The sequence below is a fragment of the Ananas comosus genome, linkage group 8 (assembly GCF_001540865.1).
Source record: "Ananas comosus cultivar F153 linkage group 8, ASM154086v1, whole genome shotgun sequence".
NCBI lineage: Eukaryota > Viridiplantae > Streptophyta > Magnoliopsida > Poales > Bromeliaceae > Ananas > Ananas comosus.
Window position 1 is genome coordinate 10,936,035 of NC_033628.1, and position 18,284 is coordinate 10,954,318.

The 18,284-nt window shown below is 36.3% G+C and overlaps 2 protein-coding genes across 3 annotated transcripts; one reads left to right on the forward strand and one right to left on the reverse strand.

Moving 5' to 3' along the window:
- On the reverse strand, positions 176 to 12,363 carry LOC109714563 (exosome complex exonuclease RRP44 homolog A). Of its 2 annotated transcripts, none has more exons than XM_020239253.1 (24): positions 12,213 to 12,363; positions 11,977 to 12,114; positions 11,674 to 11,831; positions 11,444 to 11,499; positions 8,665 to 8,787; positions 8,445 to 8,575; positions 8,113 to 8,353; positions 7,889 to 8,045; positions 7,073 to 7,313; positions 6,739 to 6,895; positions 6,596 to 6,664; positions 5,986 to 6,111; positions 5,746 to 5,798; positions 4,400 to 4,506; positions 3,563 to 3,617; positions 3,336 to 3,435; positions 3,099 to 3,210; positions 2,540 to 2,660; positions 2,307 to 2,366; positions 2,113 to 2,218; positions 1,601 to 1,696; positions 1,432 to 1,513; positions 1,178 to 1,243; positions 176 to 816 (listed from the first exon to the last, which is right to left on the reverse strand). In XM_020239253.1, exons 1-24 carry the CDS (start codon positions 12,264 to 12,266, stop codon positions 621 to 623), a joined length of 2,805 nt encoding a protein of 934 aa, XP_020094842.1. In that variant the 5' UTR covers positions 12,267 to 12,363; the 3' UTR covers positions 176 to 620. The 2 variants fall into 2 exon arrangements, with proteins under 2 accessions (XP_020094842.1, XP_020094841.1); XM_020239252.1 differs by having other exon boundaries at positions 7,073 to 7,316.
- LOC109714565 (probable protein phosphatase 2C 47) lies at positions 14,271 to 17,986 on the forward strand. Its single transcript, XM_020239254.1, has 4 exons — positions 14,271 to 14,764; positions 14,862 to 15,056; positions 15,234 to 15,439; positions 17,137 to 17,986. Exons 1-4 carry the CDS (start codon positions 14,549 to 14,551, stop codon positions 17,693 to 17,695), a joined length of 1,176 nt encoding a protein of 391 aa, XP_020094843.1. The 5' UTR covers positions 14,271 to 14,548; the 3' UTR covers positions 17,696 to 17,986.

Consider the following 18,284-nt stretch of genomic DNA (forward strand, 5'->3'; position numbering starts at 1 on the left):
AATTCGAGTAGAGTTACAAAAAGACTTGTAGTAGATAACAAAGAAAACTTAAAGAAGAGATAAAACTGAAAGAGCAATACGAAGCCAAACTCAACCCACAGGTATTTCCTGCTTTAGATCTAAAAATAGCAAACCTTTAATACCACAAATACTGAGAGAAGGAAAGCGCACAAAATAATTCAATCAAAACTCATCGGATACATTAATTAATATCAATAAAACAAGTTTACGATGGCTTACAAGTTTGTAGAAGTTGCGTGGCTTACAACGTTTGTACCAAAAGTTCATATCTCATGCACATTCGGGCTGCGCCCGCGGCCACTCCTGCAGCTCAGTTGTCTCAAACGCCATGGTGTTTCCCAAAGAAAAAGTTTTCTAGAATTTATCCAATTTAAACACATCTATGTAGAACCATTTACTAATATCACACTTAACATCTCAACCTATTTAACATTATATAGATAATATATAAGAATAATATTATTGGCATCTGGACACAAGCATCTTCCTTGAAAAATCATACTTTTCACTAAAACAAAGCTGAAAAGCAGGCTCCGGTGGAAGAAAAATAAATATAACATAAATAAAAGACAAGCAAGGGCAGTAATTTCACATCGTTTCTATATAAGGGTGAGCTCAAGCTTGGGGCGGTTCGGCTGAGGCTCGACCACCTCCATGTGAATCTTTACGGTCTGCAAGACACCAAAAGAGATGTTTGTTCCAGCCTTTGTTACCCTCTGATGCGCCTCGTCAACCACCCAATCACCTCCCTTTTCGCCCCTCGGTGTCAGGTAGACTGGTCCTTCTATACCAAACCTGGAAAAGAGAGGAGCAGCAATTTAGCATTGGGGAGATGCATGAATCCAAACTAATTAGAATTATAAGAGGCTCTTCCATGAGGAAAAACATAAGAGAAAGCAACATGTATAAATGTATGACGAAATGTACATGCACAAAAATAGTAGGTTTAAAATCAATGAGGTTAGTTTCACCAATCTTCAATACAAATAGCAAGGCATATACTAGTGATATAAGAAGCTGTTCGATAAAGAGAATATACGAGAAAGACACAATTATAACAAAACATTAATTGACTTGTGCGTAATGAAAGCATTATGTAACAAATTGGAGTTGCTACTAATTGCTGAAACAAGAAACTGTACGAGAGAGGACATACTTGGGAACGAAAACTATGAAGCCATTTGCTTTAACCTTCACTATCCTGGCTTCAGTACCAGTTGGCCTGCCATAGGAATAAGATGGTCATTTTAGAATGGCTAAAATGATATTATAATTAGAAATATTGGTTTATTCATCTTCGCTCTTTGTTTTCTCTGGTATGCTGCCCTGGTCAGGGCATGAAGACCTGAAATTGAGAGCACAGAGGAATAACCTACTAGTTAACTACTACTTGATGATTTAATAGGTTACCTTTTCCTGAAGTATATAAGCGTGTGGAGCTCAACCGATGCTCGGCTTGCCATTTGGGCATTTCGGTGGCGATAATTTAAGTCTATAATAAACATGAAGTTCAAATTCTTAACACACAAAAGATATTATATAAAACTCATTGGACAGAGCATTTTATTAATAGGCTTACTATCAGCAACGCTCGTAAGTTGTGGACCATCTTGAAAAACTGGTGGAAGCTTAGCAATGCCTAGAGCAGCAGCTAGCAATCTGTGAACAATAACATCTGCCAGAAAAAACAGCCACATTAGGTCATATATCTATGACTACCTTTATTGCTATTCTACTGTTTTCAAAACGGGACGAACATAATGAATTAAATCATTTAATCCGTGGATACTCTCATCCAGGTAGTTTCAATAATTGTGGTAACATGAAAGCCAGCCAATGAAGTGTTTTGTATTTGCATCATCATGGATAAATTGGCTAACACAAAAGCACAATGCTATTTGTATCTCAAAATAAATCATTTACAATTATGGTAATCCTTTTGAAGTCTTATTAGGTGAGATAACAAAAAGAATAGGCTGATTGCAATCACAAAGGAGTATTGCAAAATCTGTGGTGTTTCCTCTCCAAGGTTAGCCATTCATAAAGACTAAGAGAAGAGATTCTCAGAGTGTTAAAGTAGCAATAACTAACCTGCATATCTGCGAATAGGAGAAGTAAAATGAGTATAGAGAGGTGCTGCAAGCCCATAATGGTAAAATTCAGAAGGGCTTAAATCTCCACTGCAGAAGTACACTGCCTGTGATTTTTCAATTATTAGGTCAAAAGTTGAAAACTCTGTACTCAAAATCCAAAAATTTAGCAACCAACTGCCTAAATAAATTTACCTGGGTCATGCATCTAGTTGCCAGAATCCTGATCAGCTTATTGAAATACGGATCATCACTCTGCATATTTTTAGCAATTAATCACTAGTTTAGAGTAAATTCTATAAATTAAACTGTCATTGGTTGCAAAAAAATGCAGTTAATGCACAACATATCCTATTACCTAATAATTAGTAAGAAAACAGCCAAGCTAAAAATATTATTGCAAACTAGTGGATAAAATGTATACATACCACTGCTCGATCAAGTGAATCAGCTAATGCTTTAGAAGATGATACATCCAAATCCAGGCCGACAGCAGTTGCAGTACGTAATAATGGTTCAAGCATCTCTTTGGTGGGGCTGGGATGCCGCCTAATCATCATCAAAATGCAACATAGGTTCAATAGTTGAAAACCATGAAAGTGAATGCATAAAATATTGACTAAATGTGGGTCTAATGATTTGAAAGTCCATTGCAAAATCTCAAATATTTTATTGCAATCATGCAGATCCTATATTTTGTACATACCCTTAACTGGATAGAGAATTGTGCTTCATATATTAACACTAGTGAATTGGCAAAACAATCTCTAGCATAAGAAATTTTTTTTTTTTGTCACCTACATCTAGAGGCAGGTAATTGGCAGCTGAACATCATCAATTCACAATAACACTCTTGATCTTCCTAAATCTTAACTATCTAGTCATGACCTGTAGTTGGCATCAATATTTGGAGGGGAAAAGTCCACAATGATTTTTTCCTAATCTGACATCATGGAATCTAGAGCCAGAAGGATGTTCTTGGTTTACCTTAGTAAGGAGACCAATGGAAAATGTTTCAAGATCTTTTCTGCAACAGCAACATTGGCAGCCAGCATAAATTCCTCAATCATTTGATTTGCCTCTCTAATTTGATACATCCCTGCAAAAAAATTCAAAGAACTTTGTCCAATGTGGTAATCAAACAGAAAAGAAGAAAAGAAAATCACTGGACTTTGTTTAATGTGGTATCAAACAGAAACATGCAGTTATTACGTTATCGAATACCTATATCTAAAGGATCATGGGTTTCAGTATCAATTTGAAATTTGACTTCTGCTGAAGCAAGAGTAAGCGCTCCTCTTTCACTACGCCTGTGTCTCATAATCTGAACAATCACAGGATTAAAGTTACAACAGCTAAGACAGTTAGAACAATCATGGCTTTTTTAAAAAGAAAAGAAAAGAAAAACCTACATAGGAAAAGGATGAAGTCATTATACCAGCTTATCTAACCTTTGCTAATGAATTCAAATTCCGTAGGTCAACAGTTAATGGATCCATCAAGCGACTGCAAGTTAGAATACAAAATGTGTTAATTATGCAACATAAGAACAAGAAAAAGAAAGCTCCTAAGCATCATAGAAAATTTAAAGTTCCTTTGATTTATCATAAAGATCAAAATGATCATCTCGAAGATATTCCCTCAGCAATTGTAAATAAACTTTCCTATGCAACAAATGCAACGGTACAACATAAAGATCCCACCATCCTGGCAAGGTTCCGAAGAAAATGTAAAGGGATAACATCTAATATGCCCCTAAAAACTTCTGAAATATCTAATATACCCCTACTTTTTTTTTTGTTTCACATATACCCCTCGTATATTTCTCCGTTATTCAAAAATATCCCTGTTGTTAGTACCCATTAAGTTAATTCGAGTTAAACCCAGATTAAATTTCTACCAGAGTTAAAAAAATCAAAATACCTCTTGTACCCTTAACTTAATGGCAAATAAGAAAAGTTGGTGATGCTAGAAGTGTATATTCGAAGAGACAAAAAATCAAAATACTTCTTTTGCCTCTAACTTAAGGACAAATAAGAAAAGATGCTGGCGGTAAAAGGATATATTTGAAAGGGTAAAATAATAATTTCACAGAGATAACGGCGGTTGCTAACTAACAGAATTTAACTCTAGGGGTATATTTAAAATAACTTGGAACATTAAAAGGGTATTTTTAATATTAGCCTTCTACGAGAGGTAAATCAAAAAGTCGAAAACTTTTTTAAGGGGTACATAAGCAATTGCCCCAAATGTAAAAGGGGAAAGAAAAACTGAGGAAACTGTGGAACCTATCGTCCATTCTTGCTTGAGCTTCAACATAAGACAATGCAGCACAGGACTTGATGGCACTCTTTGTATATCTTGTGGATATAATTTCTGCATCAGGTGTCATTTCCTGCCATTCAGACATCACAATTATCAAATAAGCAACTACAGAACTACTCCTGAATATGTAAATTTTTTCTTTAAATTCCTCTAGAACCATACCATCAGAAAAAAATAGTCTTATATAATATCAACACAGCAAAATTTAGTTACAGAATTGCCTTTTTAGAATTTAAGAATTATTTGAATTTCAATCATGAATCATCCACCAGAAGGCTACCTGGAGCCACAGACCACAATCACGTAACACTAGAAACAGAAAGCTCAGATGGTTTCCAGTTGATCTAGGAAATCCTATCACCACAATTAAAGAGGGGAATTCAAATTGAAAACCCCAAACTTTTATTAATCTAAGTTAATCAGGAAGGCTAAAGGTGATTAGCAGCTTAATCCTCCAGTCACAAAAAAAAAAAAAAACTATTGCATAGTAAGACACGAATTTATGGTTTAGTGTCAGCTTAATCCTCCAGTCAAAAAAGACACTACTGCATAGTAAGACACAAATTTATGGTTTAGTGTCCTCCAAACCCAACAAAAGCGATTAGAACGCTAAGGTAAAAAGATCAAGATCTATCAAGCCCAGAAAATTATCAGAATAAGGACACAACAGAACAAATACTGAATAACAAGGACAGTGTAGAGTTCGTTTAGTTAGAAGAAGGAGAAGGAAGAAGAAGAAGAAGTTGCCACTTGTGTCGGCAAACTTCCATAAAATGCACCATATGTAACAAAACACATCTGTATCAGAAATACAGAAAAAATCAGAATTAGAAGGAAACAAATTGCACTAGCTAGCTCCATAGAGGACCATCTAGAAATCATTAGATCATTGACTTCTAAGGACAGAATAGAACATTTCCTATCATGGGACCCATTATCATTAGCAAACATTTAGATCAAAAAATCCAAGAATTATGTAATAGATATCAGAACCCTATCATAATTATCCTTTCTCAAGGAGAAAAAAGTTCTATGCAAGAAGCACCTGATTTTCTTTTTTTTAATAAAAGCACCTTACATTTAGTGATAAAAAAGAGCTTCAATTTTAAGTCTGCCTTAAACGTTCTTTTACTATTTATTAAATTTAACCAGAGGAACTACTCTAAGAAATAAGAAACTGAACGAAGTAAAGGATACTCCACCCATTAAGACAAATGTTATGCATTAATACATGAAGGCTTTTCAAGTCGTCTTTACACTCTAGTCTCATAAGCAAGCCATTTAAAGAGATATTCCATAAGGTACTTACCCATATGACAGAGAATGCCAACCTCTCAACATCAGAGCGAAGAGAACAAATGTCTGAAACATGAAAAGAACAAATTCAAAACGAAAGATTAAATGTGATGTTTCCTTGTAATATGTAATAAATAACATCAAAAGCATATCAGACATCCAAGCATCCCAGATTATCATCCAGGGCTATCTAAACAGGACTAAAATGTTTTACTTAAATGCCATATAGATCTAAAACAAGTTAGAAAAGTACCTTCAGTTAGAGGTTTTGGGAGCATGTCAATTCGCCGCTCAACAAGATAAACAGATGTACCCCTCTGTGCAGCCTCCTCATCGAGGGGGGTGCCAGGATGAACGAAGTTTGTGACATCGGCAATATCTGATTGAACATTATTAAGAACTATAATCTATAAATTCCATGTATCTTCAAAAGAAGGTTCGCCGCGAGAAACATAAATAAATGACAAACTAGTACATGTAGGCACATATTCATGCCCATGTTTACTTTCTAAGGCATGCACCTATGTCGATTGGCAACTATCCAGCTAATGTGCATTGCCATGCCAACAATCAGAATGGTCGGCATTTGCCAACAGTGCAGCCAAATATCGCTACCCTCACATGCTAACCAGATCAAGAGATATTCAAAACTAACATTTCACAACAATGATAAATAGTTGCATTGGCAATTCTTAACAAGACTTCAGAAAATTTTAAAGATCCAACAGTAACCACTTAGCCTGGTCCTGATTAGAAGACTTCAACTTTCGTAAGTGTTGATCATTAGTTATTACTGAAAATGCACTACAACTACAAGCATTAAATATGTTACAACATTAAGTGTAACAGTAAATTAAGGATACGAACTCCAACTTCAAAATTTCCATTCGGAAGAGGTGTGCAATGTAGTGCATCATCAATATCTTTACAACCTGAAACAATTGCAGAATCATGAGAACCAGCAATAAAATAGCATAGAATATCCAATTGTGATTAATGATCATACCAGGAGGGTCCACACTAAAGACCCTAAGATGCCGCAGGTCCTGTCTACTAGAGCTAGACAAATCTTCAGCTGATAATGTCCACGGTAAAGGCGGCAAGCAAGCAAGAACTTGTGTAGAGAAAGGTCTTGAATTTATGTCATTCTCGATTAAAACAACCTGTTTCACATATAAAAGTCCAGTCCAGACTGAAAAATTAGCTTTGCATGATATTACCATACTCATTAGTTATCTGATAGCTCTTACAAGCTAGACCTAGAATTGATATCTGAAACTCTAACCCAGAAAATTTTTATTTCGAAGGAATAAAAATCATAAAAGCTCGTAAGAACTCGCCTCAGTTTCAGTATCTCTGTCACCAATCTCTCCTATAGTGCGCACGTAGTGGCCTGACGGATATCGAGATAAACAGTCCCATGAATCAACTGCAACAATGATTCTTTTGTCCAGAAGATTCCCAAGCTGCCGAGTTTGAATTCGTATCTTAGGTATTCGCCGATCTTTGGAGATGAATAAAGCATGGGCGACGCCACCATTACCCGCAGGCATAGGCATTGGCTCCAATGACCCACAATAACTGCCATATTGCAAGGTTAATTATGACTATACGCCATTAAAAAACAATTAGGATATAAAAATAGGCAGAGATGTTGAAGTGAAGGACCAGCAAATATTTTGGAAGTGAAGGACCAGCAAGTGGCGGAAGAAGCAGAAGCATAGAAAAATCAATATTTCAGTCTTAAATGAAAATGATGACAGCAACAAGCAGAAGTGCAATGCAGAAAACTTCCTAAATTTGTATAAAAGACTTCAGAGGTAATACAAGCTATATACATATGGTTAAAATATGGTCTCTTAATCTGTGGACATCAAAGTTACACATACATTCCTAGATTTTATTTTATTTTTTTTATATGAGCCCCCTCTAGAGTTTGTAATCTATCATTTCTTTTAGAGATGCCTTTTCCGTAGCACTAATATATCAGACAATAAGAATGATATGTGAGGCTACACATAGAAGGATAAGAAAATAAGTCAGGAGGTGCAATTTGCTAGATACATTTAAGTATGCCAAAAATCATTTTTCCCGGCAAGCAAAAAAAGAGGGGAATACACGTAAATTGTCACCAAAACAAATTTATTCTTTCTTACGAGTTCCAATTTCGCTTGATGATTCCAACAACACGTCCAACAGGGCGAGTTGAAACATAAGCAGTAGACGCAGGAGTAGATTGAACCAAGTTTGTGTTCCTGGGAGCATCATCAGCACTACTAGGAGCCAAACGAACATCCTCTTCCTCATCTTCCTCTGAGAAAAAAAGAGATTATCAACATGCACACACAAATATCATAATATTGAGCCTGAAGAACCTTACCATCGTCGGCAGCAATCAGGGACTTCCCCTCGTGCCATTGATCTTGGGGCAAGAGCTCAACAGCAACTATGTCTCCATCAAAAGCCCTATTCATGTTAGCACGGCCATAAATGACTATTTCATCACCTATACTCTCACTTCCCACATAAGCCTCAAATGGGTTGTAGCGATTAACTCGAAGCTTTCCTTGATGGTATATTCCATGAAGCAAACCAGAAGTGATTTCTGACATAGGTTTGTGCTGTGACACGCAACAGGAAAAAAAAGTATATATAGGAAACCAATCAGACCCCATAATTAAGTATACTAGCCAAAAGTAATCTCTCATTTACCTCGCTGTAGATTATTTTCTTCTTGGATGGTCTAATATCTTCAACTTCCTCCATTCCTACATCTTGAGAGGTTGGTAGAACAACCAAGTCGAGCAAAGCAGGCTGCGCAAGCGATCTTACATATGATTCAACTGAAATCACAAAATTTAACAAATATTACAAATGTTTAACAACAATATATGATAAGAAAAGAAAGAAAAACCCAAAGTTAAAGAAAAACCTGTCTCCGCAGAAAGACCTTCCTCAATAGCTTTCCGCTTATTCTCTCTATCGTTTGTAATCAGTAAAACTTTTGTCCTTCCACCTAAGTGACTTTGATACCAACGAGCAGCCACTCGGATTGCTAATTAAAATTATATGTTATTAGCAGCTAAAGATTAACTATGAACGTAAAGCACAATTAAATAGCTGATAACGATAGTATTATGCTGTTCATTAAGTAAGCATCTCTCTAAGAAATCACATAAATAAGTATATATATGTCTATCTTTTGTAGTTTGTCTTCACTCCACTTTGCATATGTATATAAATATATACATTCTTCAAATCCTATTTTCTTTTGTAATATGAAAAGCTTATGCACCTAAATTTGCACCATGTGGTCCCACTGCTGCTGGCATAAAATACACGCCAACTTCTAGAAAATCAAGAAAATGTCCATCAACAGACAAGGCTATAGTACAGAGGCATCTTTTTTAACAAATGCAAGAATGCAAATTTGCAAGATTCAGATATTCATTTATATATCAAAAAAACAGATTGTTCAACGGGAAAAAAAGAAGGAACTTGCAAGGCAGGCAGTCACAGAGATCGTGAGCAAGGAAAATTCATATTTCATATAATGAGCTAAAGATAGACTTGTTAGATGTTGCCCTAGAAGCCAACCAGGCCGACACATGTATTCTTCTAGGACATAATTTTGTATTTGATTTTAAAATATTATGAAAAACTTTGGATTTTTATTTCCATTCATGTTGTGTATGTGTCCATGAATCGTCCAAGGAATTAATAAGATGATGACATATATTCTCAAGTGTTGAGAATTTGAGACATGTGTCATTGGTGATTAATTCCTAAATGCTCCCGATCAATGGATCATCACGGGGACGGTGATTGATCCGATGAGATTGGTGCATAAGTCGCTTCCCTTTCAGGGTAGACGAGTTTCGAGTTGACAGTGTGGGGACACTGAAGCGAATATGCAGGTAGTTGTTAGAGAACAAGGGTACCGAGCGTGACCAAAGCGAGAAGTCACTTGGATGTCTACTCACTCGTCAGTGACTTACTCAATTGTTGCAGTAGTGTGACTGGTCCTTTGACCTGCGGTGCCTCGGCTATTCACAATGAGGTTACTGTAGTTTGACTGTACATACACTTGGTCCCTAGCCATTCGGGTCCTTGCGGTGCATGTTGGCTGCAGTAGGTTCATGTAGGGAAATTAGGGTGCGCACTCAGATGGAATCTATCTCCCTTGGTAGATAGGGGTGTTAGTCCTATGTGATTTATGAGACCGAGTTTAGAAGACCTTGGCCAGGGCAGAATAAAATAGCGGAAAAGGGTTTCCGATATTAGAAACTCGAGTTGAATAAATTTAACATATGACAGACGATGGGGTTTGACGAGTTATTCCATAACCTCCGTCAAGTCGGGACTCATGATAGAAGGATCTGTATCACAGGTAACTGCACCAAGAGGTTCAGATTTCCATTCTACTGGAATGCCACTACATGCTGCTAGGCGTCACTGGTGGATGGTGAGACTCGTGAGAATTATCTAGATGATCGATAATTCTTATTGGGCTGAGTTGGAATTGTTTCGATCCACTGAAAAGAGTTTCAGTGATATTGTGATAGTGTCAAAATATATCTCACTACCAGATAGAATAGAACCTATGGGGTCACACAACATAAGAGGTTGTGATTGATCGGATAGCTAGATCGCGATTATGAATCGCGGAAGACTTAATTGTCAATATGTTGATAATGGACTAATTTGTAATTGTTACAATTAGTGGTATTAAAGGTAAATTTACTAGAGAGGACTTACTAATAGTTAGTAAATTATAAAGGACTTATGTCAAATGTTGCATTATTAATTTGATAAGATCAAATTAATTATAAAATCAAGTCGAATCAAATTAGGATTATCGATCTAACAATTAAGGAAAAGATAATATTAAATCTAGATTTATACTTATCCTTAATTGTCCATTATATTATTAGGAATAGGATTTATTCTTATATATAATATACGGGAGTTTTTAAAAACCCAAGCGTCATCTATCTCTCTTCTCTCTTCCATCTTCTAGCAAGAAAGAGTCATTTTCGAAGGAGCTAGCACCCCGGTGGAGGACATCGATCAAATCAAGAACTCGTCGTGGATTACCTATAGAGGCCGGACGGTGTGCGGCTCAAAGAACCCGATTCCACGATCATACAAATTGAGGCAACGATTATCCGCGAAAAAGGTAATGATTCGATCTTTACTTTTCTCCTTTAATCTTAAAGGAACATGAGGGATCCTAATTGCGTGTTTTGAGATTAGATCTCGAGGAGTTTTTCAAAATCAAATTGTTTGATTTCTTTTTCCGCTGCGTTTTACGTACGCAATTTTCTAACAAGACTGACTTGTCTGATCAAATTAATTAGTAAAATGATTGTAAGAGGTATAAGGGAAAACTAAAAAAAAAGAGAACAAGAAGAAGCATCAATCATTATAACTAGAAGATGAAAAAGGATGCAAAAGACAAGGGTTAAAATATCACTTTTTATTATCACAGTCATAATGGGTTTATGATCCTACACTTAATAAAAATACCAACATATTGACATGACTGATGAGATATATTCACAAGTTTCTGTGTGTTTCTCCATAATCAAGATCAGAAACCTATGAACTGAGCTATGTAAAACTTAATAAACCTTTACTACTAGCCAGGCAAAAGAAAGCATATGTATAATGCAATAGTAACTAGTCCAAACTGCAGAATAAAAGCATACCTCGGTCGTTCCGATCATTTGGGCTTTCCCCAACCATCTCTTTGACGTACGTATCCCTGTTTCAGTTTAAACACAGAAATAGCTCAAATAGGGGAAGAAGATTACCTAAGCCTCCATCATATTTGAATGCCCCACCCCTCCAAAAGAAAGGGATTTTACTTTTCTTTTGTTATATCCCAAAACCTCCCCCAGTAATAAATCAAAAAAAGAATGAAATAAACGAATCTTGCCTGTGGTATTCGTTCGAGAAGACAAAGAACTTCCTTGCAGCATTGGTGCAGAGAGCCTTGATCCTATTATAAACAGCGAGGTTCTTGTTCTTGACCTCTTCAAGCACCACGGAAAGCACCACGACATCTTCTATCGCCGGATTCTCCAACAAATCAATCTGAAAACACATCAAACGTACAGCAAGAACCATAAGAACAGAAACAAAGCCGCGAATTCTCGACGGTATCAAGCAGGGTAAAAGTGCCCTTTTTCCAGCTCTTGTTACGTATTGCTTAAAGTAAAAGGCGAAAGGAGAGACGAACCTGGTTGAGGACGACGTTGGTGTCGACGATGACGATGGTGGAAGCGGAGGGGCTGAGGCGCGCGGCGGAGGCGTCGCACACGGCGCACGACGGGGCGCCGCAGTAGATATCGTCCCTCAGGTAGTGCTCCCTTACGACCTGCAGGATTGGAGAAGCCCAAGAATCGGGGTTTTAGGGTTAGGGTTAGGGTTTAGGGTTTTGGGAAGAAGAAGAAGAATAAGAAGAAGAAGAGGGACCTTGACGACTCGGCCTTGCTTCGTCTTCTTGACGAAGGATTTGCTCTGCAGCATCTTTTGCGGCTTCTCCGAGCAGCTAAGCGGGGTCGAGACTCGAGAGGAGCGCTTCTTCTTGGGCTTGCGAGGAAATTGGCGCCTGCGTTCCTCGTGCGGTGATAATAAAAGGGAATGATAATTAATACTATTATTTATATTTGTGTTATTATAAAAGTATTTTATATTACATAATTTATAATTACAGTAAATTTTAAAATTATTAATTAGAAATTCAACTTTTGATGATTGAAATCTCTAAAATTTATCATCATGTTCATATCAAATCAAATTTTTTTACGGTAATAATATAAAAATTAAAAAAATTTATAATATAAAAAATAATATTTTTAATCACTGCGCACAAATTGAGCCTTAATCCAATTTGGATTCATAATAAAAATAATAATAAATATTATTTCTTCTTACCCAGCCCAACCCCGCCTATAAATAACAACCTCGACCCAGGCTATCAAAGCCCACCCCAAGTATTGACCTGCTCAAAACATCAAGCTTCCACTTTTTAACCTCTAACAGCCTTTTTTTCTTTTCTTTTTTTTTCTTTTTGAATAAATCACAGAAAACTAACCGTAAATCTTTATTTTTTGTTTTCTTTTTTTAATTTTTAAAAATTTATATTTTATCTCTTCAATATTTAATATTTTAAGTTGTTATATTTAGCCCTCCTACGTCAAGGTTCTATTTCTATTCTGTCTATTTTTTATAATTTATACCGAAAATATCCTTCAAAATGATAGAAATATATTAAAAAAATTATTTTTTTTTATAGAAGAAGTAAAGGTAATTTAATAATTTTTCTCTCTCTCCATTAACGTCATATTCCTCTGAAAATATTTTTGAAATCGGAAAGTGAAAAGCAAGTGTTTACAGGATGATTTTTATAATTTAGCATTTTTTGGAAAGTGTAAAATCACGTAAAGTATTATGGTATCTCCCGCCAATCAAATTGCTATAAAAATATATATATAATTGAATGAATAAAGATAATGTGGTGTAGCTGTTTGTTACAACTTGCATTGTATACTTCCTCTTTTTCTATATCTTTAATTTATATATTCACTGCAGTTTAAAATGCTAGGTAACAGTTTCTTCTTACTTGTTGTCTAAACACTTTTAACTTTACTGTTTTAATAAATTGTTGAATGATAAATTGTAAATTTTATATTTTATTTTCACAATTAAGTGTAAAGCTTTTTTTAATTAGTAATAAAATGAATAATTTCATTATTTTAAAGTCTCTCAAATGCACTAAGCTCCCATTATTTTAATAAGACAAGATAACTCAAGGGTCGTTTTCAAAGATTTATAATATTTCGAAAATATTTTATATTCTACTCCTATATTAGATGGCAATTTTTTATTAAACTTTCTTGTTACTGGAAAGGGTTACTATTAACTTTAACTATTATATATTTAATGGACTACTAACATTTTTTTTTTTTTGAGAGAAGGTAGCACGTACCGCTTCACTAACCATTCTTATTAAGTATGAGAATAAAAGATTTTTTTAATCTAGATAATTGTAAATCTATAATGATTTACTACTTACTAATAATTTTTATATAACTATCTAATTTAAATTGAGTAGAAATTTTGTATGATTACTGAAATTTTATAAACAGCAAATCAAAGAGAGCTAACGTCCTATTTTGATCGTTGGAAAAATAATATAGAGAAAAAAAAAAATTACGAATTTTTTTTAAAATTCTATTATTTAGTTCCATGAAAAAATATAGTTTTTATGTACCTTTTTTTGTTTAGTTCGACGGAATTTTTTTTTTGAAAAATATAAAAAATAATTTTTCAAAAAAATTATTTTTTCTGCAAATTAAATATAGGAAAAAAAATTTTCACTCTACAAAAAATTTGTTGGGGTATTTTTGAGGGACCAAAGAGGGCCCTAACTCCAAAAATTTTTTTTGGTGTATATTTCCAATTTTCACCCCCAACACACCTCTATTTGCAATTCTAACCCCCAACATATCTCGAGGTGTTGATTGAGGGCTTTGACTCGGTAGAGAGGTTGCAAAAGAAGTGGAAAACGTGGAATTTCCCCTCTCTCTGCCAAAACTCTCTCTCTCTCTCTCTATCTCTATGTAATCTCGCCGCTTCCTCTCTCCTCTCTCTAACCCTAATCTCTCTCGACAATCGCCATTGTTGAGAGCTCGAGCTCCTCCACGGGTCCAAATCGCGAGGAAGAATAGGGAGGGATCGGATCTCCGTGACTTGGTCGGAGAAATTTGACGCCCCACTTCGTTTGCATTCATGAGTTGCAAGGGAAAATGGCGGATCGAGCGGAATTGCCACCACCGCCTCTCCTAATGCTAGACCTAGATCGCAGGAACAATGGGGGCGAGGAGATCCACGGATCTCCTCTCATGGCGATGGGGAAGGATCCCGACACCCCCGACGGCGCCAACGCGAGGATTGGGAAACCCCCGCGCTCCGTGATCCGCCACTGCGTCAGCACCGCACGCATCACCAGCTCCACAGATTTGGTGCAATTCTATGTTCATGATCATATTTTCGTGCTTTTACTGTACTCGCCTCTCGTGTTTGTCACTAATCGCTCTCTATCTTATCGGTTCCGTATAGGATTTGGATATCGGGAAGCTCAGCTTCACGTCTCCGACAGAAGTGCGGCCCGGATTCTTGCCGGTGTTTCGCTCCGGGAGCTGCTCGGAGATCGGGCCGAAGCCCTACATGGAAGACGAGCACATTCGTATTGATAATTTGGTAGAGCATCTCGGAGCCCCCGCGGATTTTCCTTCTCCGGGGGCCTTCTATGGGGTGAGTTGACCCTAATTTGATGATCAATTTAATAAATTGTATTGATGATGTTTGATGTTTCACCTGTAACTATGTCATAAATGTGCTTAATTGATCTGCCATGTAGTTTCACATGATTAGAAAGAAAAGAAAAGGCATCGAATTAGAAGTGAAGGTAACTGTAGTTTGTGTGGACAGGTATTTGACGGGCACGGGGGCACAGATGCTGCGTCATACGTTCGAAAGAACATTCTCAAATTTATAATCGAGGATCCTTATTTCCCAAATTGCATGGAGAAGGCCATAAAGAGTGCGTTTGTGCGAACTGATCACGCGTTTGCTGATTCCCGTTCACTTGATCGCTCTTCTGGGACCACAGCTCTGACGGCCGTTATTTTCGGAAGGTCGGCTCTGATGCCAATATCTATAATTACTATAATCAATAGTGATTCTCTTCTAGTGATTTCTCGATGCAATGCACAACTACAATGGGTGATTGTGTTATTAAAATAGGTTCTCATCCTGGTTGGTAGATCAAAAATAAAACTCTATAAGCTATGCAAATCATTTCTTCTAATTGTGTGCTGATACTATCAACTTAGTCACAAGATCTTTCAAGCGGCTAATTCCCATGTTTTGTTGTAATGAAAGACCGCTGATTCATATGAAACTGCAGAATTGGTTTGCATGGTCCGTTGAGAGCTTGAGATAGACAGATTGGTTCTGTAGTTGAGGGGAATGGGTGGTCATGTCATAGTGTCTTTTATGCTTGACAACTCCGTTTTGAGATTTTTGTGATTATGGGTGTATTTGATATGAGATTGATGAATTATTTGAGGCAAGGTGCGTGTAATGGCGGTATTTGATCGATAACATAGATTGAGATTGGGAGATGGTGGAATGTGTCAGAGGTGCAATTTGTGGATTCATTGACATTCTTATAGAGAATATAGAGTACTCTTATTCCATTAAGATGATTAGATTAGTTGCACCACAATGTAGCTTTGCGTTGTGCTATGTCTGCTAGGTTTTTAGTTGACGGAACGGAATTATGGGTTCCATCCAAAGTTTACAGCTGATAGCTAATGAAACTATTAAATTTAGGGTGCGTTTGGTTCGCGCTATCTTTTTAAGATTCCTAATAATCCAATAGAAATAAAAAAATATGACGGTGTTTGGCTAAACGCACTAAGTAATATAGTTGGTAATATTGGATTTACTGGGGAATGAGATTCATCACAAAGTACTAATCTCATTCCCTTGAGGGAAGGTGGATATCCTCATATTAATGGATTGGGATAATCATAATATGTCTAATATCTTTCTTTCTTCCTACCCGCCGGCTAGTTGGTATTATTTTTCTTTACACTCTAACCTCATATCTCTCTCTAAACTTATCTTTTTCTCTCTAACTTCAACTATTTTTCTCTCTCTAAACTAAGCTCTCTCTCCCCNTTCAACTATTTTTTTCTCTCTAAACTAAGCTCTCTCTCCCCGTATTTTTCTAAAATCTCAACTCTCTCACTCCCTCTAATCTCGACTCTATTTTTTTTCCTATTTCTTTAATTATGCTCTCTCTCTAACCTATGTTCTCTCTCCCTTTTTTCTAAAAAGATGTTGAAATTTTTGATAGCATTATCTAAAATTAATTAAAGAAATAAATAAATTAATTGTATATTTTTTGTAAATTTAAATAACATGACTAAATAATATGATCATGCTAACCAAATATAAGAATGTCAAATTCTTAGTAATAGGATGAATAAGAATAAGATTCTCGGACATCTTTTTATTGCTAGTAATCTTTTATAGTGCGAACCAAACGCACCCTTAGTGGAATCCTTAGACAGTTCAATTTAACTGATGGAAGCAATTCAATTTGAAAGATTGGGAGTTAAGAGGGTGCCAAAAAAGAAAAAAGTCAAGAGATCAATTTTCAAATAGCTGATAGTTTAAGGAGCTTGATACTTTTTTTTTCTCCAAAATTATTTTTGAACTCGATGAGTTCGCATAGTTATATACAAGTAAATTTCCTATGGCTGCTTACATGTTTCACTAACTCTGCCTCACTATTTCAATCCCAACTTCTTTTACCATACAGGACATTGTTCATCGCCAATGCAGGTGACTGCCGAGCAGTCTTGGGAAAGCGTGGCCGAGCCATTGAACTTTCGAAAGATCATAAACCCAACTGCAAGAGTGAAAGGCTAAGAATCGAGAAGCTCGGCGGCATGGTCTATGATGGCTATCTAAATGGTCAGCTATCTGTAGCTCGGGCAATCGGCGATTGGCACATGAAAGGCTCCAAAGGTTCGCTCTGCCCCTTAAGTGCCGAACCTGACTTGCAGGAAACCACACTCACTGAGGAAGACGAATTCCTTATAATGGGTTGTGATGGCCTCTGGGATGTGATGAGTAGTCAATGTGCTGTGACAATGGTCAGGAAAGATCTCATGCTCCACAACAACCCTGAAAGGTGCTCGAAAGAGCTGGTTCGAGAAGCACTTAATCGGAACTCTTGTGATAATCTCACTGTGGTAGTCATCTGCTTCTCGCCGGATCCGCCCCCTCGAATTGAAATCCCTAAAACCCGGGTGCGAAGAAGCATTTCGTTGGAGGGACTGCATCTCCTCAAGGGAGCTCTGGATAGTAATGTCTGATGTAGTAGAACTTCTAATTTTGGCCGTTTCTATCGAGTTTGTTTTTTAATTACAGCTTCTTGAAAATTGGCTGTGCTGTTAGCCTCCTCCGCGAAATAAATTTAGGTCAATTTGAGATTGAAATTTTGTTGAGGTCTAGGTTATTCTTTTGTATTTGAGATCAATTATTTGTAACGAAGTGGATGATTTAATTGTTTTCTTATTTAACTCATGAAGAGCTTTAATTGTACTCCAGTGTATCAGATGATTTGGAGCTTTAATTGTAAGTACAGATCTTCCAATTTCATGCTACTAGCATTTGCTTCCCTGCCTTGCTAATCTCCTGTATATTCGGTATCGAAAATTTGCTTATGTTCCAGTTGAAAACATTAACCTGATAAATAGAATTAATTACATAATATTCACGGTTTTTCAGGGTATTTTTCGATAAAAAGATAAGCATATTGAAGTTGTTCTTAACGTATGCTCGCTTCGCTTCGCTTAATTTCTACTTTTATAATCTTTTGAATTTTTGGCAAAACTATCTCATTTATCTATACCTATGAATTTCCAATATTTTCGCTGACGTTGTGCAATATCCTTTATTTTA